The sequence below is a fragment of the Heptranchias perlo genome, chromosome 4, assembly GCF_035084215.1.
Source record: "Heptranchias perlo isolate sHepPer1 chromosome 4, sHepPer1.hap1, whole genome shotgun sequence".
NCBI classification, from domain to species: domain Eukaryota; kingdom Metazoa; phylum Chordata; class Chondrichthyes; order Hexanchiformes; family Hexanchidae; genus Heptranchias; species Heptranchias perlo.
In genome coordinates, this window is record NC_090328.1 from 118620066 (window position 1) to 118638882 (window position 18817).

The 18817-nt window shown below is 44.1% G+C and overlaps 1 protein-coding gene across 1 annotated transcript in view; it reads left to right on the forward strand.

Moving 5' to 3' along the window:
• The first annotated feature begins 219 nt into the window (after positions 1-219).
• The window catches only part of aco1 (aconitase 1, soluble), a 62823-nt gene continuing 44225 nt past the window's right edge, over positions 220-18817 (forward strand). The window contains exons 1-4 of the mRNA XM_067983563.1: positions 220-342; positions 7802-7912; positions 14574-14742; positions 16639-16776. Coding sequence (XP_067839664.1) covers positions 7813-7912; positions 14574-14742; positions 16639-16776 — 407 coding nt within the window. The 5' untranslated portion in view covers positions 220-342; positions 7802-7812. The remainder of the gene's footprint in view (positions 343-7801; positions 7913-14573; positions 14743-16638; positions 16777-18817) is intronic.

Consider the following 18817-nt stretch of genomic DNA (forward strand, 5'->3'; position numbering starts at 1 on the left):
TGTGCCGGACGAAATTGGTCAGCTCTTCCAAAGAGCCAGCAAAGGCACGACGGGCCGAATGGCCTTCCTCCCGCGCTGTAAGATTCTGGGATTACACCAGTACCACGTGCTGGTGCTTGGCCAACGCGGGAGAATGACGTCATCACGTCGAACAATGGGCCGATCGACGCACGGACGCCCACCGCGCGTGCGGTTTGACGGTGCGGCTGTGATGGGCGCATGCGCGGAGGTGTGGGAGCGCTCGGTACCAGGGCGAGCTGGACGGACCAGAGGGACGTTCCCGTGAGTGAAGCCGCGATAGGAGCGGACGTCGGCGTTTCGGGTTAGGGGCCGCCTCATCAGGTAACGTGGCCACCACGGCGAGGAAAACGGACTGACATCGAGTCTGGGGTGACAGGGGATATTTCGGTTTGCCGTCCGCTCCTGCCCGCACCGTTGCCGCTGTGACCTGCTCGTGCTGCTGCGGGTGCACGAGACGGCGCGTGACCGGTGCAGCGGCAGGACCCTGTGCAATGACACCAGTGCAGGCAGGGCTGGGGGAAAAGTGCCGGACCTTGTGTAATGACACCAGTGCAGGCAAGGCTGGGGGAAAAGTGCCGGACCCTGTGCAATGACACCAGTGCAGGCAAGGCTGGGGGAAAAGTGCCGGACCTTGTGTAATGACACCAGTGCAGGCAAGGCTGGGGGAAAAGTGCCGGACCTTGTGTAATGACACCAGTGCAGGCAAGGCTGGGGGAAAAGTGCCGGACCTTGTGTAATGACACCAGTGCAGGCAAGGCTGGGGGAAAAGTGCAGGACCCTGTGCAATGACACCAGTGCAGGCAAGGCTGAGGGAAAAGTGCAGGACCCTGTGCAATGACACCAGTGCAGGCAAGGCTGGGGGAAAAGTGCAGGACCCTGTGCAATGACACCAGTGCAGGCAGGGCTGGGGGAAAAGTGCAGGACCCTGTGCAATGACACCAGTGCAGGCAGGGCTGGGGGAAAAGTGCAGGACCCTGTGCAATGACATCAGTGCAGGCAGGGCTGGGGGAAAAGTGCAGGACCCTATGCAATGACACCAGTGCAGGCAAGGCTGGGGGAAAAGTGCAGGACCCTATGCAATGACACCAGTGCAGGCAAGGCTGGGGGGAAGTGCTGATATGCAGGACCTTGTGCAATGGCAGCAGTGCAAGGAGAGCTGGGGAAAAATGCTGGTATGTTGAACCTGTGCAATGACATCAATGCAGGCAGGGCTGAGGTGAAAGGTGCTGGGCCCTGTGCAATGACAGCACTGCAGGCAGGGCTGAGGGGAAAGGTGCAGGACCCTGTGCAATGACAGCACTGCAGGCAGGGCTGGGGGGAAAGGTGCAGGACCCTGTGCAATGACAGCACTGCAGGCAGGGCTGGGGGGAAAGGTGCAAGACCCTGTGCAACGACAGCACTGCAGTCAGGGCTGGGTGGAAAGGTGCAGGACCCTGTGCAATGACAGTGCAGGCAGGGCTGGGTGGAAAGGTGCAGGACCCTGTGCAATGACAGCACTGCAGGCAGGGCTGGGTGGAAAGGTGCAGGACCCTGTGCAATGACAGCACTGCAGGCAGGGCTGGGTGGAAAGGTGCAGGACCCTGTGCAATGTCAGCACTGCAGGCAGGGCTGGGTGGAAAGGTGCAGGACCCTGTGCAATGTCAGCACTGCAGGCAGGGCTGGGTGGAAAGGTGCAGGACCCTGTGCAGTGTCAGCACTGCAGGCAGGGCTGGGGGGAAAGGTGCAGGACCCTGTGCAATGACAGCACTGCAGGCAGGGCTGGGGGAAAGGTGCAGGACCCTGTGCAATGACAGTGCAGGCAGGGCTGGGGGAAAGGTCCTGGACCCTGTGCAATGACAGCACTGCAGGCAGGGCTGGGGGAAAGGTGCAGGACCCTGTGCGATGACAGTGCAGGCAGGGCTGGGGGAAAGGTGCTGGACCCTGTGCAATGACAGCACTGCAGGCAGGGCTGGGGGTAAAGGTGCAGGACCCTGTGCAATGACAGCACTGCAGGCAGGGCTGGGGGAAAGGTGCAGGACTCTGTGCAATGACAGTGCAGGCAGGGCTGGGGACAAATGCTGGTGTGCAGAAATTGGTTGGTGGGGGGTTGAAGAGAGGAAGAGTAGTTGTGAATATAAGCAGATCTTCTCAGAAAATTGAACTTGTCTGCAAGTGAAAGCTGGCCAGCTGCATTTCCTGAAAGGGTGGTGGAAGCAGATTCAAAAGCAACTTTCAAAAGGGAATTAGATAAATACTTGAAGGGTAAAATTTGCAGGACTATGGAGAAAGAGTAGGTGAGTGGGACTAATTGGTCAAAGAGGCGTTACAGGCACGAATGGCCTCATTCTGTGCTCATCATTCTATGATTTCACTTGCTGGTTTGATGCTCCCACGGACAGATCGGTTTCCACAATTAGTCCCTCTCTGGCTTTGTATAAGTTTCTAAGAATGCAGGCAAACCGCCTCGTGTTAATAATTCAGTTCCGTTTGAAACTGGTCGCTCGAGACACGAGATAGTACAATAACAAATTCATACTAAATTTATTTGATCAATTTTAAATAGTATAAAGCCATTCTTAAGGACTGCAGGTCTAAGCTCTGATATCTGGCGTATTTGCTGCCAGCTACGTTAAATTATTTAGGGGTTCAAATGTGCAACAATAAAGTGCTTCTGCTTGGTCAAGGTTTTAACTGTAAGGTATGTATTGTACCACATTGATATTTAATCCTTCTAAAAAGTACAGAACTAATTATACTATATAAGTGGAAATCAGTCTGCAATTTGCCTTTATGGACAGTGCTGATATGACTAGGGTACAGTTTTAGTCCAATTTGGTTTTAATATGCTGAAATCTAAAAATCTACCAATCTATTAATTGATTCAAACTGTGTAATCCCCTTTAACACAGTGAAACAAACTTGATATAACTGCAGTTCAGAGTTTGGTACAATACCATTTTTGTTCAACGAGCCACTTGAATTGATAACTGGCGCACTTGGCACTTCTGCTGGGAAAAATGTAAATGGTGATAAGAAATCTTCAATTTGTGTACATATTATGAAGAACACACTGGAATGTGTGATGAGTCAGCAACACAACACAGGATTGAGATGAAGATAAACTTAAGATGTGCTTTTTTTTTGATATGATCTTACAATTTATGTAAGTCTATGTTTTCAGTTTCTTATAGCAATATCAGTCACTAATTCCTCACTGTTAATGTTGTGGAGTGGTATGCGATACAGATGTCATTGGCTTGTGTTTTGTTATTCCGACAGATTTAGAGGGGCTGTTGCAAAGAATTTTCTATTTTAAAATGTTAAGAATCACAAGTTGTAACTTCATGTGAAAAATACATGTTTAAAGAATTTTTTTTTGTATTGGGATGGTTGTGGTTGTGGTTTTGTTTTTTTTTTGCTTGATTTTATTTTCTGTCCTGAAACTTGCAGTTTGAAGCGTGGTTGTCATACTGAAATGTTTTTCTATGAAAAGGTGGTAGAGTATTGTGCACTTCATAGACTGCGACTTTTGTAATGGTTTTCAGCCTTTTCTATGTATGGAAAACCCATGATAAAAGTGTGGATTGGTACCCTCTCACCCCTGAGTGAGAAGATTGTGGGTTCAAGTCTCACTGTAGGACTTAAGTACACAATGTAAGATCACATTTCAGTGTAGTACTGAGGGAGTGCTGCATTGTTGCAGGTATTGCCCTCCAAATGAGATGTTAAACTGATTGTAAAAGATCCCATGACACTCTTCAAAGTAGACCAGGGAGCTTTCCCCAGTCACTTCAACCAATACCACCAAAAAAAAAGTCTTTAATTTCATTTGCTGTTGGTGGGATCTTGCTATACGCACGTTGGTTGCTGCATTTACCTAGAAAATGGTGATTGCACTTCAAAAGTATGTCATTGGCTGTGAAGTGCCTTGGAACATACTTTTAGCAGATGATAAGGCACAATATCAATGCAAGTTATTTCATACGAGTAAGTCAACAAATGCAGAACACAGAATCCGTTTGGCTCCGTTGGAAGTGAGTGTTATGTCTGGCCCCAGACAGACATCTGACCTTGCAGATCTCATGGGCATCAGTTTGAAACATCATGTTATACTATCAGTATTGCATATGTTCATGTGTTTAGAAATTGAAAAGTTTGATACTTGAGTTTTGGTACAGCATAGATTGTTGAAAAATGTCAAGTGATTTTTGATGATGCATTTTTGGTAGATTTTCTTTCTTTTTTTTATATTCGGTCATGGGATGTGGGCGTCGCTGGCATGGCCAGCATTTATTGCCCATCCCTAATTGCCCTTGAGAAGGTGGTGGTGAGCTGCTTTCTTGAACCGCTGCAGTCCCACAGTGCTGTTAGGTGGGGAATTCCAGGATTTTGACCCAGCGACGATGAAGGAAAGGCGATATATTTCCAATTCGGGATGGTGTGTGACTTGGAGGGGAACGTGCAGGTGGTGTTGTTCCCATGTGCCTGCTGCCCTTGCCCTTCTAGGTGGTAGAGGTCACGGGTTTGGGAGGTGCTGTCAAAGAAACCTTGGCGAGTTGCTGCATTGCATCCTGTGGATGGTACACACTGCAGCCACTGTGCGCCGGTGGTGGAGGGAGTGAATGTTTAGGGTGGTGATGGGGTACCAATCAAGCAGGCTGCTTTGTCCTTGATGGTGTCGAGCTTCTTGTGTTGTTGGAGCTGTACTCATCCAGGCAAGTGGAGAGTATTCCATCACACTCCTGACTTGTGCCTTGTAGATGGTGGAAAGGCTTTGGGGAGTCAGGAGGTGAGTCACTCGCCACAGAATACCCAGCCTCTGGCCTGCTCTTGTAGCCACAATATTTATATGGCTGGTCCAGTTAAGTTTCTGGTCAATGTTGACCCCCAGGATGTTGATGGTGGGGGATTCGGCGATGGTAATGCCATTGAATGTCAAGGGGAGGTGGTTAGATTCTCTCTTGTCGGAGATGGTCATTGCCTGGCGCGAATGTTACTTGCCATTTATCAGCCCAAGCCTGGATGTTGTCCAGGTCTTGCTGCATGCAGGCACGGACTGCTTCATTATCTGAGGTGTTGCGAATGGAACTGAACACTGTGCAATCATCAGCGAACATCCCCATTTCTGACCTTATGATGGAGGGAAGGTCATTGGGCCTAGGACACTGCCTTGAGGAATTCCTGCAGCAATGCCCAGGGGCTGAGATGATTGGCCCCCAACAACCACTCGCATCTTCCTTTGTGTTTGTTGAAATGTGTAGAGTACAGAACCTGCTCTTGTCACATAGGCATTTGGAGCTGGGGCCAGAAGTATTCACCAAAACCACAGTGGGTTGCATATGATTACACAGAAATGAAAGTTCCCATACACACAAAAACTGAGACAAAAAAAAATCAAGCCTTCCCCAATCTCCCCCCTTCTCCCAAAAACTTGGAAGCTTTACTCTCAGCTTTTTAAATTTTCTGAGCCTCGAGAACTGGTAGAGATCAATTCCTGATTGGTCTAAATCCACCAATCAGAGAGTGACCTTTTCACAGTCCTTCAGACCCAAGAAGTTCAAAGAGCTTAAACGAGATAATCTTTGTACACAAGCACACACAAAGATTAAAAAGAACAGGAAGGGGCTTTGCGAGCCAGATTAAAGGAGCCTGTGGGCTGGATTTGGATGTTGTACACCCCTGCCACAAGTCACTGCTGTGTGTTCTGGTATCTTACGATGGTAGTTTTTAAAAGTAATACATTTTAATGTATTGATGAACAAAGTGAATGAATGATCAGGTATTTTCATGATTACCTGAACTTGCATTGTATATTTATATTCAGGACTTAGGTTGGGTTGAAGAAAATGGAATTTCAGTATAGAGATCATTTTAGTCAATGATTACTTAAAACTCTTCAGGATAGCAAACAATTGTTTAAATAATTTAATTCAGTACAATGTTTAATATGTTCTTAACTTTGCGGCCTTGTATGGTATACTAATTGAGCTTTCCCTGATTTGAAGAAGTCTTAAGTTTCTTTGCATTGTTCATTTATTGATGCTGTTGTGTAAGATAAGTTAAAAGTTCAAAACTTATGGCCCCCAGACAACACGTTTTAGATTGATTTGGAGTTTTGTGGGTCAGTGTAATAGGTCTGGTGCATAACCAATGAAGTAACTTCCTACTTTGTAATTTTGGATGCCGTCATGGAAGATATAGATAGATATTGCATAGACTAGGCTTGTATTCCCTTGAGTATAGAAGATTAAAGGGTGATCTAATCAAGGTGTTTAAGATGATTAAAGGATTTGATAGGGTAGATGGAAAGAAACTATTTCCTTTGGGTGGGCGGGGTGGGTGAAGTCCAGAACAAGGGGGCATAACCTTAAAATTAGAGCTAGGCCGTTCAGGGGTGACGTCAGGAAATACTTCTTCACACAAAGGGACATAGAAATCTGGAACACCCCGCCCCCGCCCCCCCCCCCCCACCCAAAAAAAAAGCTGTTGAGGCTGGGGCTCAATTGAAAATTTCAAAACTGAGATTGATAGATTTTTGTTGGGTAAGGGTATTAAGGGATATGAAACTAAAGTGGGTGGATGGAGTTGAGATACAGATCAGCCATGATCTAATTGAATGGCAGAACAGGCTTGAAGGGCTGAATGGCCAACTTCTGTTCCTTTGAAAGTATAGCTGATGGTAGTGTATGTTTAGTGCTTTGTACAATTGTAATCTTCATGAATGAAAAGGGGATGCTAAATAGCCACCTGGTTGCCCAATGAATTTGTTCACTGTTGAGATAGCATTTACCTTTCTCTCCTGTTCTGCCTATGTGCCCATAATTTGGACCCATGATATATTTACTGATGAAACCAGCTCACTATCCATGACTTTGTCACCCAAGCAGGACTAGCATAGATGACTTTATGTAGGATCACTCGGAAGTATATGCCCTTTGTACTGGTTAATGTACAGTAATTCATAAGCACCATAATTTTTGTTCACATTTTAAACAGTTAAGTTAAGTTGACAAGCTATACCGTTTACTAATTTCTGTCTTATCCACTTTACCATCACGTGTTTTTATTTGTTAAGAATATTTTGTATGGGGTTACAGCTAGTTGGCAGTGAGATACAAAGCAGTAATTCTGTCTTACGAGTCATTCAACATCAACCACTATTGAATCTTGAGATGAGTGCTTCAACTGGGTGTTTATTTTGTAATGTATGGAGTTCATAGAGGTGGCTTTATTTTATTTGGATCTATTTTGACAGTGAAGGAGACCAATCACTGTGCTCCATCTTGTGCTTTGAAGAATTATTTATTTCGTAATGAAAATTTAGAGGCAGAGCAGTTGACTACAGGGAAATAGAAAGGGTAACTTGCAATTTTGAGTTAGAATTATTATTAGAAGGAATTGAGAGCTTGGTATGTCTGATATCACACTGTGTACGTAACAGTATTCCTTCTGCAGTCTCATTATAGCATAGGCCTTAGGCGCTGAGCATTTTGCATATTGTATTTACATGATGTCCTGTAATATGTTTGAAAACGTCATTTCTCACCTGGCAAGTTTTTAATTTGAACTCTGTGGTGTTCTAACGCAAGTAGTTAATACAATGTTGGGTTTGTGCTGGTTTTATAGTAGTACTGATATTGTTAATCCATATGGCATTCTCTTAGTTATAGTACGTCTTAATGTTGGGGCACCAAAATAATTTGTTAACTTTATTTTTAAAAAAACTTCTGTAATTTTAGCTTTTGGAGAAAATTTAAGTTCAAATGTGTATATATTTTAGGTGATCCTTTTCCTCCATTAGGCACATTAACAATGATGAAGAACCCCTTTTCACACCTCTTGGAGCCCCTTGATCCTAATAGGAAGGAAAAGAAGTTCTACAATCTGTGCAAATTGAGAGACGACAGATATGGTAAGCTCATTGCTCTTTTCACAACAGCTTATCGCAAACGTTTTCATTGCAATTTAACCATTGTGCCCATATATTTAAATTGATTGTTAACAGCTTGATGGTCTTGCGCCAATCTTGGTGAATCCAGCAAGTTTGGGTGTGAGAGCCACATTTTGGGAACTAGTGGTGCAAGCACCCCTCTTAAGACTATGTAAAAGCAACTGTGCAACACATCCTTGAACATTTGACACCGGACGAATTATGACACTTCTGTTGTACATGCTGTGGTTCATTCACTGTCACTAATTGCAGTGTTTATATGTGGATGAGAAAATTAACTGGCAATGTTGTCCTCTCAAATTGAAATGTTCTTTGATATTGATACACTGCCATCCTACAAAGAGATCCTTTTACACTTTTCATAAGATAAAACGTATAAGTTACTAACCACTGGGCGGGCAATATTTTGTTACAGTCAAATTTATTTTCAATCATTGCTTTGCTCCGTACTGAATTCATGAATGCTGAATTCAGTCTCCAGCTTTCTCACATATAATTGTTCTTTAGTACATTAGTGCCAAAGGATGAGTGTGGGTTGAGTATGATGCCAGCATTATTCCTATATATGGGATGGCTGTTGCTAGAGGCTTAAACCTTTCGTAGTGTCAAATGTGTAAATATCAAAAATAAGTATGTTAACATTTGAAAACAGAGAACTGGATATTATCCAGGTAGTCCAGCAGCAAACCTGGCTTCTGTTAATCGGACACATGTAATGTTAATTGCAGAGAAATCTAAAATTGAAAAACAAATAGTGCTGGAAGGGGAGCAATATAGGAGAAATGGCTTTTATAATTTTAAAAAAAATTCAGAATCTTTGTTTTATTCACGAGTTGCGTCAGAATAATGTCTACATCCACTGGATTGCTCAGAACAGACTACCAACCAGCAGATGATATAGAAACATCTTTCTGATTCACTAAATTTCCTTAAGGCTGTGGACTAATCACACCAGAACAAAAGGGACTGTTTTTCCTGTGATAAGGTAGTTGCCAATAAGAAAGAGACAGATTGTGACCTTTACACTGCAACTCCTTCCCCTTCCACCTCACCCCTACATTCTATTGCTACTGCACTAGTATTATAATATATATTGGCAAGAGTCTTTATAGTATTTCAGACATAGGATTAAATGTTGCATTTTAGCACTAATGAATAATGGATTTTAATTTTTTTATCATGATTCAAATAATTCTTTCACATCAAAAGTTAGCATGTTTTCCACTGTTTCTTAAAATATAGTCCATCTTCATCATAACATTCATTAGTACAGTGCACCCTTATTTATAGCACTGCTGCTTTGTATAGGAGAAAAGGCTTTTTGTGGATGAAAGTAACTGTCAGATGGGCAAACTATAATTGGTATCTTTACTGGTCTCTTTACCTACAATTTGGCCTGGGTGCTTTTTCGTAGTTTCCATGGATTTTTATACTGCGGGCTGGCTGTAAGATCGCACTGCTGCTGGCTGTTTGCCCAGTCTTTGCACAAACACCAGTTGTCTCCTTGCAGTAGTGGAGTTCAGCGGCTAAAAAATATTCCTATTTTTCTTTTAAATTATACCAGTGGCTTCGCTAATCCCTTACCAACGACAGATCCCAGTCCAGTACCCTCAGTGGTGCATCTTAACCATTCAGCCTCTGAATAAAACTTGCCCTTGCAGTCACTGCTTGCCATTGAGAAACCCAAGTTTGATTTCAGGTCTGTGCACCAAAAACGTCAGGCACCGTACACAGTGTGTTTTGTTTTATTTAACTACTACTTCAGATAGATTTGTGAGGAGAGGGCGCCCCATTTGTCAAAGCTTCATATCCAATTGGCTATTTGCAACGCAGTATCCCGTGACTATCCCGTCAGCTGCCTCGGCCTTAAGCCCTGGAATTCCCTCCCTAAACCTTCACACCCCTCTCTCTCTTCCTTCAAGATGCTCCTTAAAACCTACCTTTTTGACCAAGATTTTGGTCACTTGTCCTAATATCTACTTATGTGGCTCAGTGTCATATTTTGTATAATAACGCTCCTGTGAAGTGCCTTGGGACGCTACATTAAAGGCGCTGTATAAATACAAGTTGTTGCTGTTGTGTATGGTTCGAAGGCACAAAGCTGCCTATAATTAAACTACCAGTCTCACTCAGGACAGCAAAAGATGGCTAATGTGGGAATTGGAAGTGTTGCTAGTCCAGTTAGGATTGTGTCCATTCGCTAAATGACGCAGGCATGTTTGACTTTTAACACTAGGTACTAAATGTGGGAAAATGTTAGAAAATGATTGTCACCAGTTGTAACGTCCTACACCATACGCAGTTAAAATGTTAACAAGGAAAAAAAACAGTTTGATATGTCTCATTTATGCAATTCTATTATTTTCCTGTCTTTCAACTGTGTATATATATATATATATATATATATATATATATATAATGTATGCAACGTGACCCACATATAAGACAACTCCCTGAAGCTCCATTCCCCCCAAAAAATCCATGATTCTTGTAACATTACAAAGATCCAATGCACCAAAAATCTGACCTCTGTTTGGCTGGAATCTACAAATAACATTTCCTGTCTGTTCTTTCTCATTTCAACTACCACATTCTTATCCACTGTCGTTCCACTCCTCAAGGACTGTGATGTTTAAATGATAACTCCCTCCTGACTTCAGTCCTGGCTCCCGCTGCTGATTTTAAATCTTCTCTCCCTGTATCCATCCTGCTGCGATGGATGCTAACTTTAAGTTGGAATTAGCAGCTTGGAATGGTGTCAGGAGGGAATGTTTTAATATCGCAGCACTGAAGGATTGCACTGGTGTGGTGCGACTACTGGGTCCTAGGAAGAAAACCTGAGGGAGGATAAGACTCGCAAATCAGATGACCCTGTCCCCTTACTTTAGTCCCAAAAAGAGACGCAAGTTTCTAGTCTTATCAGAGAGTATATTCAGGAGTACTCTGTGTTCCAGCTGGTATCTCCTGTACAAAATACAGGAAAAGGATAAGAAAGATTTTCATTTATATAGCGCTTTTTACAACCTCAGGACGTCCCAAAGCGTTTTATAGCCAATTAAGTAGTTTTGAAATGTAGATACTGTTGTAATGTAGGAAATGCAGCAGTCAAATTGCGCACGGCATGGTCCCACAAACAGCAATGTGATGATGACCAGATGATCTGTTTTTATCACTAGATCTCAAATTTTGAGCCACTTGTAATGCTTCAACAGTTGGAGTCAATCATACAGAATTGTGATTCTGCTCCTAATTACCATATAGGAAAATTCTTACATTACTTGAAAGAGAAAAAAATTAGTAACATAGCCTGTGAATGTATCTATGAATAGAGTGTTTCTGGGCACTCTTGCTGTCATATTATGATTTGTTGTTGGCTCACTAAATGCAGTGTACTTGCCAGAGCTATTGTATTGTCTAAAGATCAGCGGCTTGATCCTTTTATCACGTTAGCAATCGGTTACTTCATAAATATGTTTTTTTTTAAAATAAGCCTTTGATGTGATTATTAAGAGATTTTTCTGTGCCGTGTTCTGATTTATCTACGTTTAAAGGCAAAGCCACTGGTTCCTATGCCTGCTCTTGGAGCTTAATTTGATAGTTTGGCTGCAGAATGCTGAGAGAAAGGACTGTTTAGTTTGTTTCCATTTTTGCTGACTGTTACAAAGTTGAAACTTTTCGAGTGTTCGTTACCTCATGCAATATATTAAAAGTGTAGTTGTAGCAGGATCTGCTATTCCTTTACTGCACCAAATTGGTGGAATATTGTTTCAAATCACAATTTTAAACCATCATTAAATCTCTCTCTCTCTACATATATAATTCTTGTGTCACTTCATGCACTTCAAAGTGTTACACTTGCACCTGATTGATTCATGAAATGGCAACAAGTCATTAGATGAAGTACCGATGACCAGGTGTATCATATATATGGGTCAAACGAAAATGTAATTTTCCACTTGCTCATTGATTCCCTGTGAGGGAGTACTACTTTATCTCAGGATGTGCCTATTTACATCACTTCAAGGGCTAAACTTGATGAGTGCAATGTTCGTGTTTGAAACATTTGGAGACTTTCAAAATGTTTTTATTAAACCTTATCGTGGAGGAGAAAATATTTCAGGCCACCACTGGTTGCATGAGATCTTGTTTTTTTATTTGTTCATGGGATGTGGGCGTCGCTGGCGAGGCCAGCATTTATTGCCCATCCCTAATTGCCCTTGAGAAGGTGGTGGTGAGCCGCTTTCTTGAACCGCTGCAGTCTGTGTGGTGAAGGTTCTCCCATAGTGCTGTTAGGAAGGAAGTTCCATGATTTTGAACCAGCGACGATGAAGGAACGGCGATATATTTCCAAGTCGGGATGGTGATGACTTAGAGGGGAATGTGCGGGTGGTGGTGTTCCCATGTGCCTGCTGCCCTTGTCCTTCAAGGTGATAGAGGCCGCGGGTTTGGTAGGTGCTGTTGAAGAATCCCTGGCGAGTTGCTGCAGTGAATCCTGTGGCTGGTACACACTGCAGCCACGGTGCGCTAGCGGTGAAGGGAGTGAATGTTTAGGATGGTGGGTGGGGTGCCAATCAAGCGGGCTGCTTTGTCCTGGATGGTGTCGAGCTTCTTGAGTGTTGTTGGAGCTGCACTCATCCAGGCAAGTGAAGAGTATTCCATCACACTCCTGACTTATACCTTGTAGATGGTGGAAAGGCTTTTGGGAGTCATGAGGTGAGTCACTCGCCGCAGAATACCCAGCCTCTGACCTGCTCTTGTAGCCATAGTATTTATGTGGCTGGTCCAGTTAAGTTTCTGCTCAATGGTGACCCCCAGGATGTTGATGGTGGGGGATTCAGCGATGGTAATGCCGTTGAATGTCAAGGGGAGGTGATTAGACACTTTTTCTTGTTGGAGATGGTCATTGCCTGGCACTTGTCTGGCGCGAATGTTACTTGCCACTTATCAGCCCAAGCCTGGATGTTGTCCAGGTCTTGCTGCATGTGGGTTCGGACTGCTTCATTATTTGAGGGGTTGCGAATGGAACTGTACACTGTGCGATCATCAGCGAACATCCCCATTTCTGACCTAATGTTGGGGGGAAGGTCATTGATGAAGCAGCTGAAGATGGTTGGGCATAGGACACTGCCCTGAGGAACTCCTGCAGCAATGTCCTGGGGCTGAGATGATTGGCCTCCAACAACCACTACCATCTTCCTTTGTGCTAGTTATGACTCCAGCCACTGGAGAGTTTTCCCCCTGATTCCCATTGACTTCAATTTTACTCGGGCTCCTTGGTGCCACACTCGGTCAAATGCTGCCTTGATGTCAAGGGCAGTCACTCTCACCTCACCTCTGGAATTCAGCTGTTTTGTCCATGTTTGGACCAAGGCTGTAATGAGGTCAGGAGCCGAGTGGTCCTGGCGGAACCCAAACTGAGCATCGGTGAGCAGGTTATTGGTGAGTAAGTGCCGCTTGATAGCACTGTCGACGACATCTTCCATTACTTTTTTTTTAAACTTAATGCTCATCAACATGAGGTTATTACTGGAATATAGAACGCTTTCCTCTAAGGGAACCTACTTGTCTGCATCAAGCATTCCAGAAATAGGTATAGCCACTATGTAATAAATTGGATAGCCCATTGGATAGGGTGGTGAAGGATAGAATACTAAAGCCTGGTCTTCAGTTGCTTCCCAGCCTTTATTCACAGAGATCCACATTACCCCCTCCACACCCTAGATAAGCTCTCATATAAATGGATACGAGAGAGTACCCAATTGATACGCACCACCTGAATACAATTAACACTAGTTTATATAAATTACATGGATCCAATTAACACACTGGTGTATTTAATACTCCCTCTGCTTCAACACTGTGCCTATCCTCCCACTGCATCAGTGTGACATTTTTCCATTTGTAATACTATCCTTCGGTCTCCTAATACTGAATTAGGGAGTTTTCTGCTTTTGATCCCTGCTCACTAGAACTGGATTGAGATTACCCAAACTCGTTACATGTGGGACTCTTAACCAGCTGAGAGGAGACTTTCATTCCTTTTGGTCTGGTTTTGAACCCAAATCATTGAGCTGAAAGCCACATGTCTAATCCACTGCACCATCTAGTTTATCTTCTTCCCTTACCCCATCCCCAGCCTTTTTGTTTCATTTCGGGGGTGGGGGGGGAAAGAAAAGACCAGAAACACCTGTTCCTCAGGCCTCTTGCGCATCCCGATTTTCTTCACCCCACCATTGGCGACCGTGCTTTCAGCTGCCTCAGCCCTAAGCTCTGGAATTCCCCCTCTACCTCTCTCTCCTCCTTTTAAGATGCTCCTTAAAACCTACCTCTTACCAGACCTAATACCTCCTTATGTAGCTCAGTGTCAAATTTTGTCTGATAATCGCTCCTGTGAAGGGCTTTGGGACGTTTTACTACATTAAAGGCGCTATATAAATGTAAGCTGTTGCTGTTCCCCTCCCCCCCCCCCCCCCCCCACCACCACCACCACCATTTCTTTTATTATTCTGCTTCTACTACCAAACCCATCTCTGTTTCTTAAAGTAGTTTCTGCTGCTTGTGCAATTTATACTCCATAATGGTATGTTATTTTAAGATGATTTTTCTTCTCTTTCTTCAATAGCACGTTTGCCATTCTCCATTCGAGTACTTCTGGAAGCAGCAATCAGAAACTGTGACTGCTTTCTTGTGAAGAAAGATGATGTTGAAAACATATTGAACTGGAAGGTGACGCAACACAAAGGTGTCGAAGTGCCTTTCAAACCTGCTCGCGTCATCTTGCAGGATTTCACGTAAGTGTAATTTGAACATAAATGGCGCATTGCTATAACGTACAGCATAGTTTGTAAAAAGAAAAGGTACTAAGTACAAAATCCAATCAGCATTTACCATAATTTTATACAGATAATCCACAGACTATATTTAGAAAAATGATGTAAATGAACAATAGTTTTTTTTTGTTACACTTGTACCTAGGATTGACTGAAGCAGTGTTCTCTGTACTTTTCTCCATAATCAATCAATCCCTTCCTGTCTAAGTCGCTTCTCACGTAGGGAGGCTTTGCCCAAAGACTTAGAATGGCTAAATTTATGGATTGATGGTGTCAGTTGCGACATGTTTGCTTGTCCTCTTGTTGCCGCCAGACAAGATCATGTTTTCCTGGACAGTATTTACACATTGGACAATGTATGACGCAAGACTAGTTTTTGTTTTAAGCATAAATTTAAATGAAAGATAAAAGACATGAAGTTTTATTTGATGCATCCAGCACTTATGGGAGGATTTTCCGTATGGATTAGTACACCTTCAATGTCTAGTTTCCTCTTCTCTGTGATCAGTTCAGATTATACATGGGTGAAAATGCCGGGGGCTTAAAGGGTAGGCCACGGTGAGGCCCAGAGATAAATCCAGCTGGGAGACATGGTGAAATATGCAGCCTGGTGTGATGACCTCGGTGAAAGTTGCCACCAATGTACTACGTTTCATTGAGGTCTGGAATTTGGAATCACTCATCCGGGAGGAGGTTATGGGTACAAATGACCTTGTTCGCAAGAAGGTGGACATTTTTCAGGCTGGTGTGGAAGGGGTGAGCTGCTGCATACTTGACAGGGAGGATGGCAAGGAGGTTGGAGAGGTTGACTCTTGAGAAGAATGCACTGCATGGAGAGGAGAAGGGTGAGCGGCATCGCAAGTTGATGCTTGGTGGGAGCCAGTGGCACGAGCCCCAGTGAGTGGAATGGACGATGCAGAGCAGACAGAACTGCGAGGCTGGCCAGAAGAGATGAGCCTGAAAGCTATGCTAGGTGAAGGGAGGGGAGTATGAACAGCAGAAATCAGGAAGAGGAGGGACAGAAGATGATGTAGGAGAGTGAGATGGGGTAGATAGAGGGGCAGGAGACCTGTGTTCTGAGAGGCAGTCAGTATGCACACACGAGCGGACAAGGAGCATTCAGTAGTTATAACATGAACAGATTCTGTTTATGTGCAAGGGCAGAGTGAGTTTGGACATTGCAGACTTTGCTGCAACAATTCTCCTGGGGATTGGGTTTGGAGCCTGCCTGGGAGCTTAATTCAAGCCCTGTCAGGAATTTGTGATTCAAGACCTGTTGGAGGTCGGAGAATCCAGGATGGCTAGGGTCGAAGCCTGGAGATCGTAATCGTAATCCAGGAACTGCCCGGGAGTGGTGATCTGGGGCTTGGGAGATGCTTGGAACCATAACAGCTGACATTCATGGGTGAATCGTGCAACCTGAGACTAGATTTATTCCTTCAGTCTGGGTTGGACTTGACTTCAGGTCCTAGAATAAAAGGAGTGACTGCTAATGTTTTGTTCAGGTCTTCAGTCCATCTAGTGTTCCAATAATGTAGTAGCTAGCCTTTGCTACTAGAGGACACCACTGAGCCTTATGTGGAGTCCTGCCTAGAAAGGCCAATGTGGCATTCCCATTTCCTTTATAGGTCCTGTGGTCTTTATCAAGATATCTTTTCCAGGACCTGTATCCTAAAAAAGCAGGTCCTGGACTTTGGACCGCAGGGAATTTTTCAATCTATTGGTAAAATTAAGATATGTCTAATCCATAATTTATTTTCCTGTCATTGAAGAGAAAAGAAAGGTTGGGCATGGTTTTATAACGGACATGTTCTATGAAATGAATTTGACACCTGTGAATATTCACTTCCCCCACAGTGGTGTGCCTGCAGTGGTGGACTTTGCTGCTATGCGTGATGCTGTGAAAAAACTGGGAGGAGATCCAGAGAAAATCAACCCTATTTGTCCTGCAGACTTGGTTATTGATCACTCCATCCAAGTAGATTTTAACAGGTGGTAAGTTGTAATGATAAAATGCCAGTAGCTCCTGTTTCAGGAGTGTCCTCAGTTTGCAAAGGATTTTGAATTACTTTGTCAACTTCAAAAAAGGCAAGTTCTGTAAATTAATGCTATCAAGTGGGTGAAAGTGATCTTAATTGTCTAATTTTATCCGGTTTGATTACAGTTTTAATCAAAAGTGCCAAATTTTGGACATTATGATGCAAATAATGCAGTTTGTTGCATTACCTTTAAATGTTTATAGTCAGTCGTATAATATACGCCAAATGTGACGTTGTAGAACTCTTTCTAATAGTGCATAAATCCTTCGAACATTGGGAAGCTGTACGGACAATGACACAAAAGTAAAAGTTCTGGGTACGGTAGCATGGTGGTTATGTTACTGGATTAGTAACCCAAGGGCCTAGACTAATAATCCAGAGTCATGAGTTCAAATCCCGCCACGGCAGCTGGGGAATTTAAATTCAATTAATTAAATAAAAATCTAGAATAATAAAAAAAATAGTATCAACTAGTAATGGTGGCCGTGAAACTACTGGATTGTCGTAAAAGCCCATCCGGTTCACTAATGTCCTTTAAGGAAGGAAACCTGCCGTCCTTACCCGATCTGGCCTATATGTGACTCCAGACCCACAGCAATGTGGTTGATTCTTAAATGGCCGAGCAAGCCACTCAGTTGTAAAATCTCGCTGCGAAAAGTCATAATAAGAATAAAGCTGGACGGATCACCTGGCATCGGACCACTAGGCACCGGACACGACAAAGGCAAACCAAGTCCAGGCGACCCTGCAAAGTTCTCCTCACTAACATCTGGGGATTTGAGCCAAAATTGGGAGATAGTGAAGCAACAGCCTGACATAGCCATACTCACAGAATCATATCTTTCAGCCAACGTCCCAGACTCTTCCATCACCATCCCTGGGTATGTCCTGTCCCACCAGAGGTGGTGGTACAGTGATATACAGTCAGGAAGGAGTGACCCTGGGAGTCCTCAACATGGACTCCGGACCCCATGAAATCTCATGGCATCAGGTCAAACATGGGCAAGGAAACCTCCTGCTGATTACCACCTACCACCCTCCCTCAGCTGATGAATCAGTCTCCTCCATGTTGAACACCACTTGGAGGAAACACTGAGGGTAGCAAGGGCACAAAATGTACTCTAGGTGGTGGACTTCAATGTCCATCAACAAGAGTGGCTTGGTAGCACCACGACTGACTGAGTTGGCCGAGTCCTGAAGGACATAGCTGCCAGACTGGGTCTGCGGCAGGTGGTGAGCGAACCAACACAAGGGAAAAACCTACTTGACCTCGTCCTCACCAATCTACCTGTCGCAAATGCATCTGTCCGTATTGGTAGGAGTGACCACTGCACAGTCCTTGTGGAGACAAAGTCCCGAAAAGGACACCGTCCAACGTGTTGTGTGGCACTACCACCGTGCTAAATAGGATAGATTCAGAACAGATCTAGCAGCTCAAAACTGGGCATCCATGAGGCGCAGTGAGCCATCAGCAGCAGATTTGTATTCCAGCACAATCTGTAACCTCATGGCATATTCCTCACTCTACCATTACCAACAAGCCAGGGGATTAACCCTGGTTCATTGAGGAGTGTAGAAGAGCATGCCAGGAGCAGCACCAGGCATACCTGAAAATGAGGTGCCAACCTGGTGAAGCTACAACACAGGACTACATGCATGCTAAACAGCGGAAGCAACATGCTACAGACAGAGCTAAGCGATTCCACAACCAACGGATCAGATCGAAGCTCTGCAGTCCTGCCACATCCAGTCGTGAATGGTGATGGACAGTTAAACAACTAACTGGGAGGAGGAGGCTCTGTAAACATCCCCATCCTCAATGATGGCAGAATCCAGCACGTGAGTGCAAAAGACATGGCTGAAGCGTTTGCAACCATCTTCAGCCAGAAGTGCCGAGAGGATGATACTTCTCGGCCTCCTCCCAATATCCCCACCATCACAGAAGCCAGTCTTTAGCCAATTCGATTCACTCCATGTGATATCAAGAAACGGCTGAG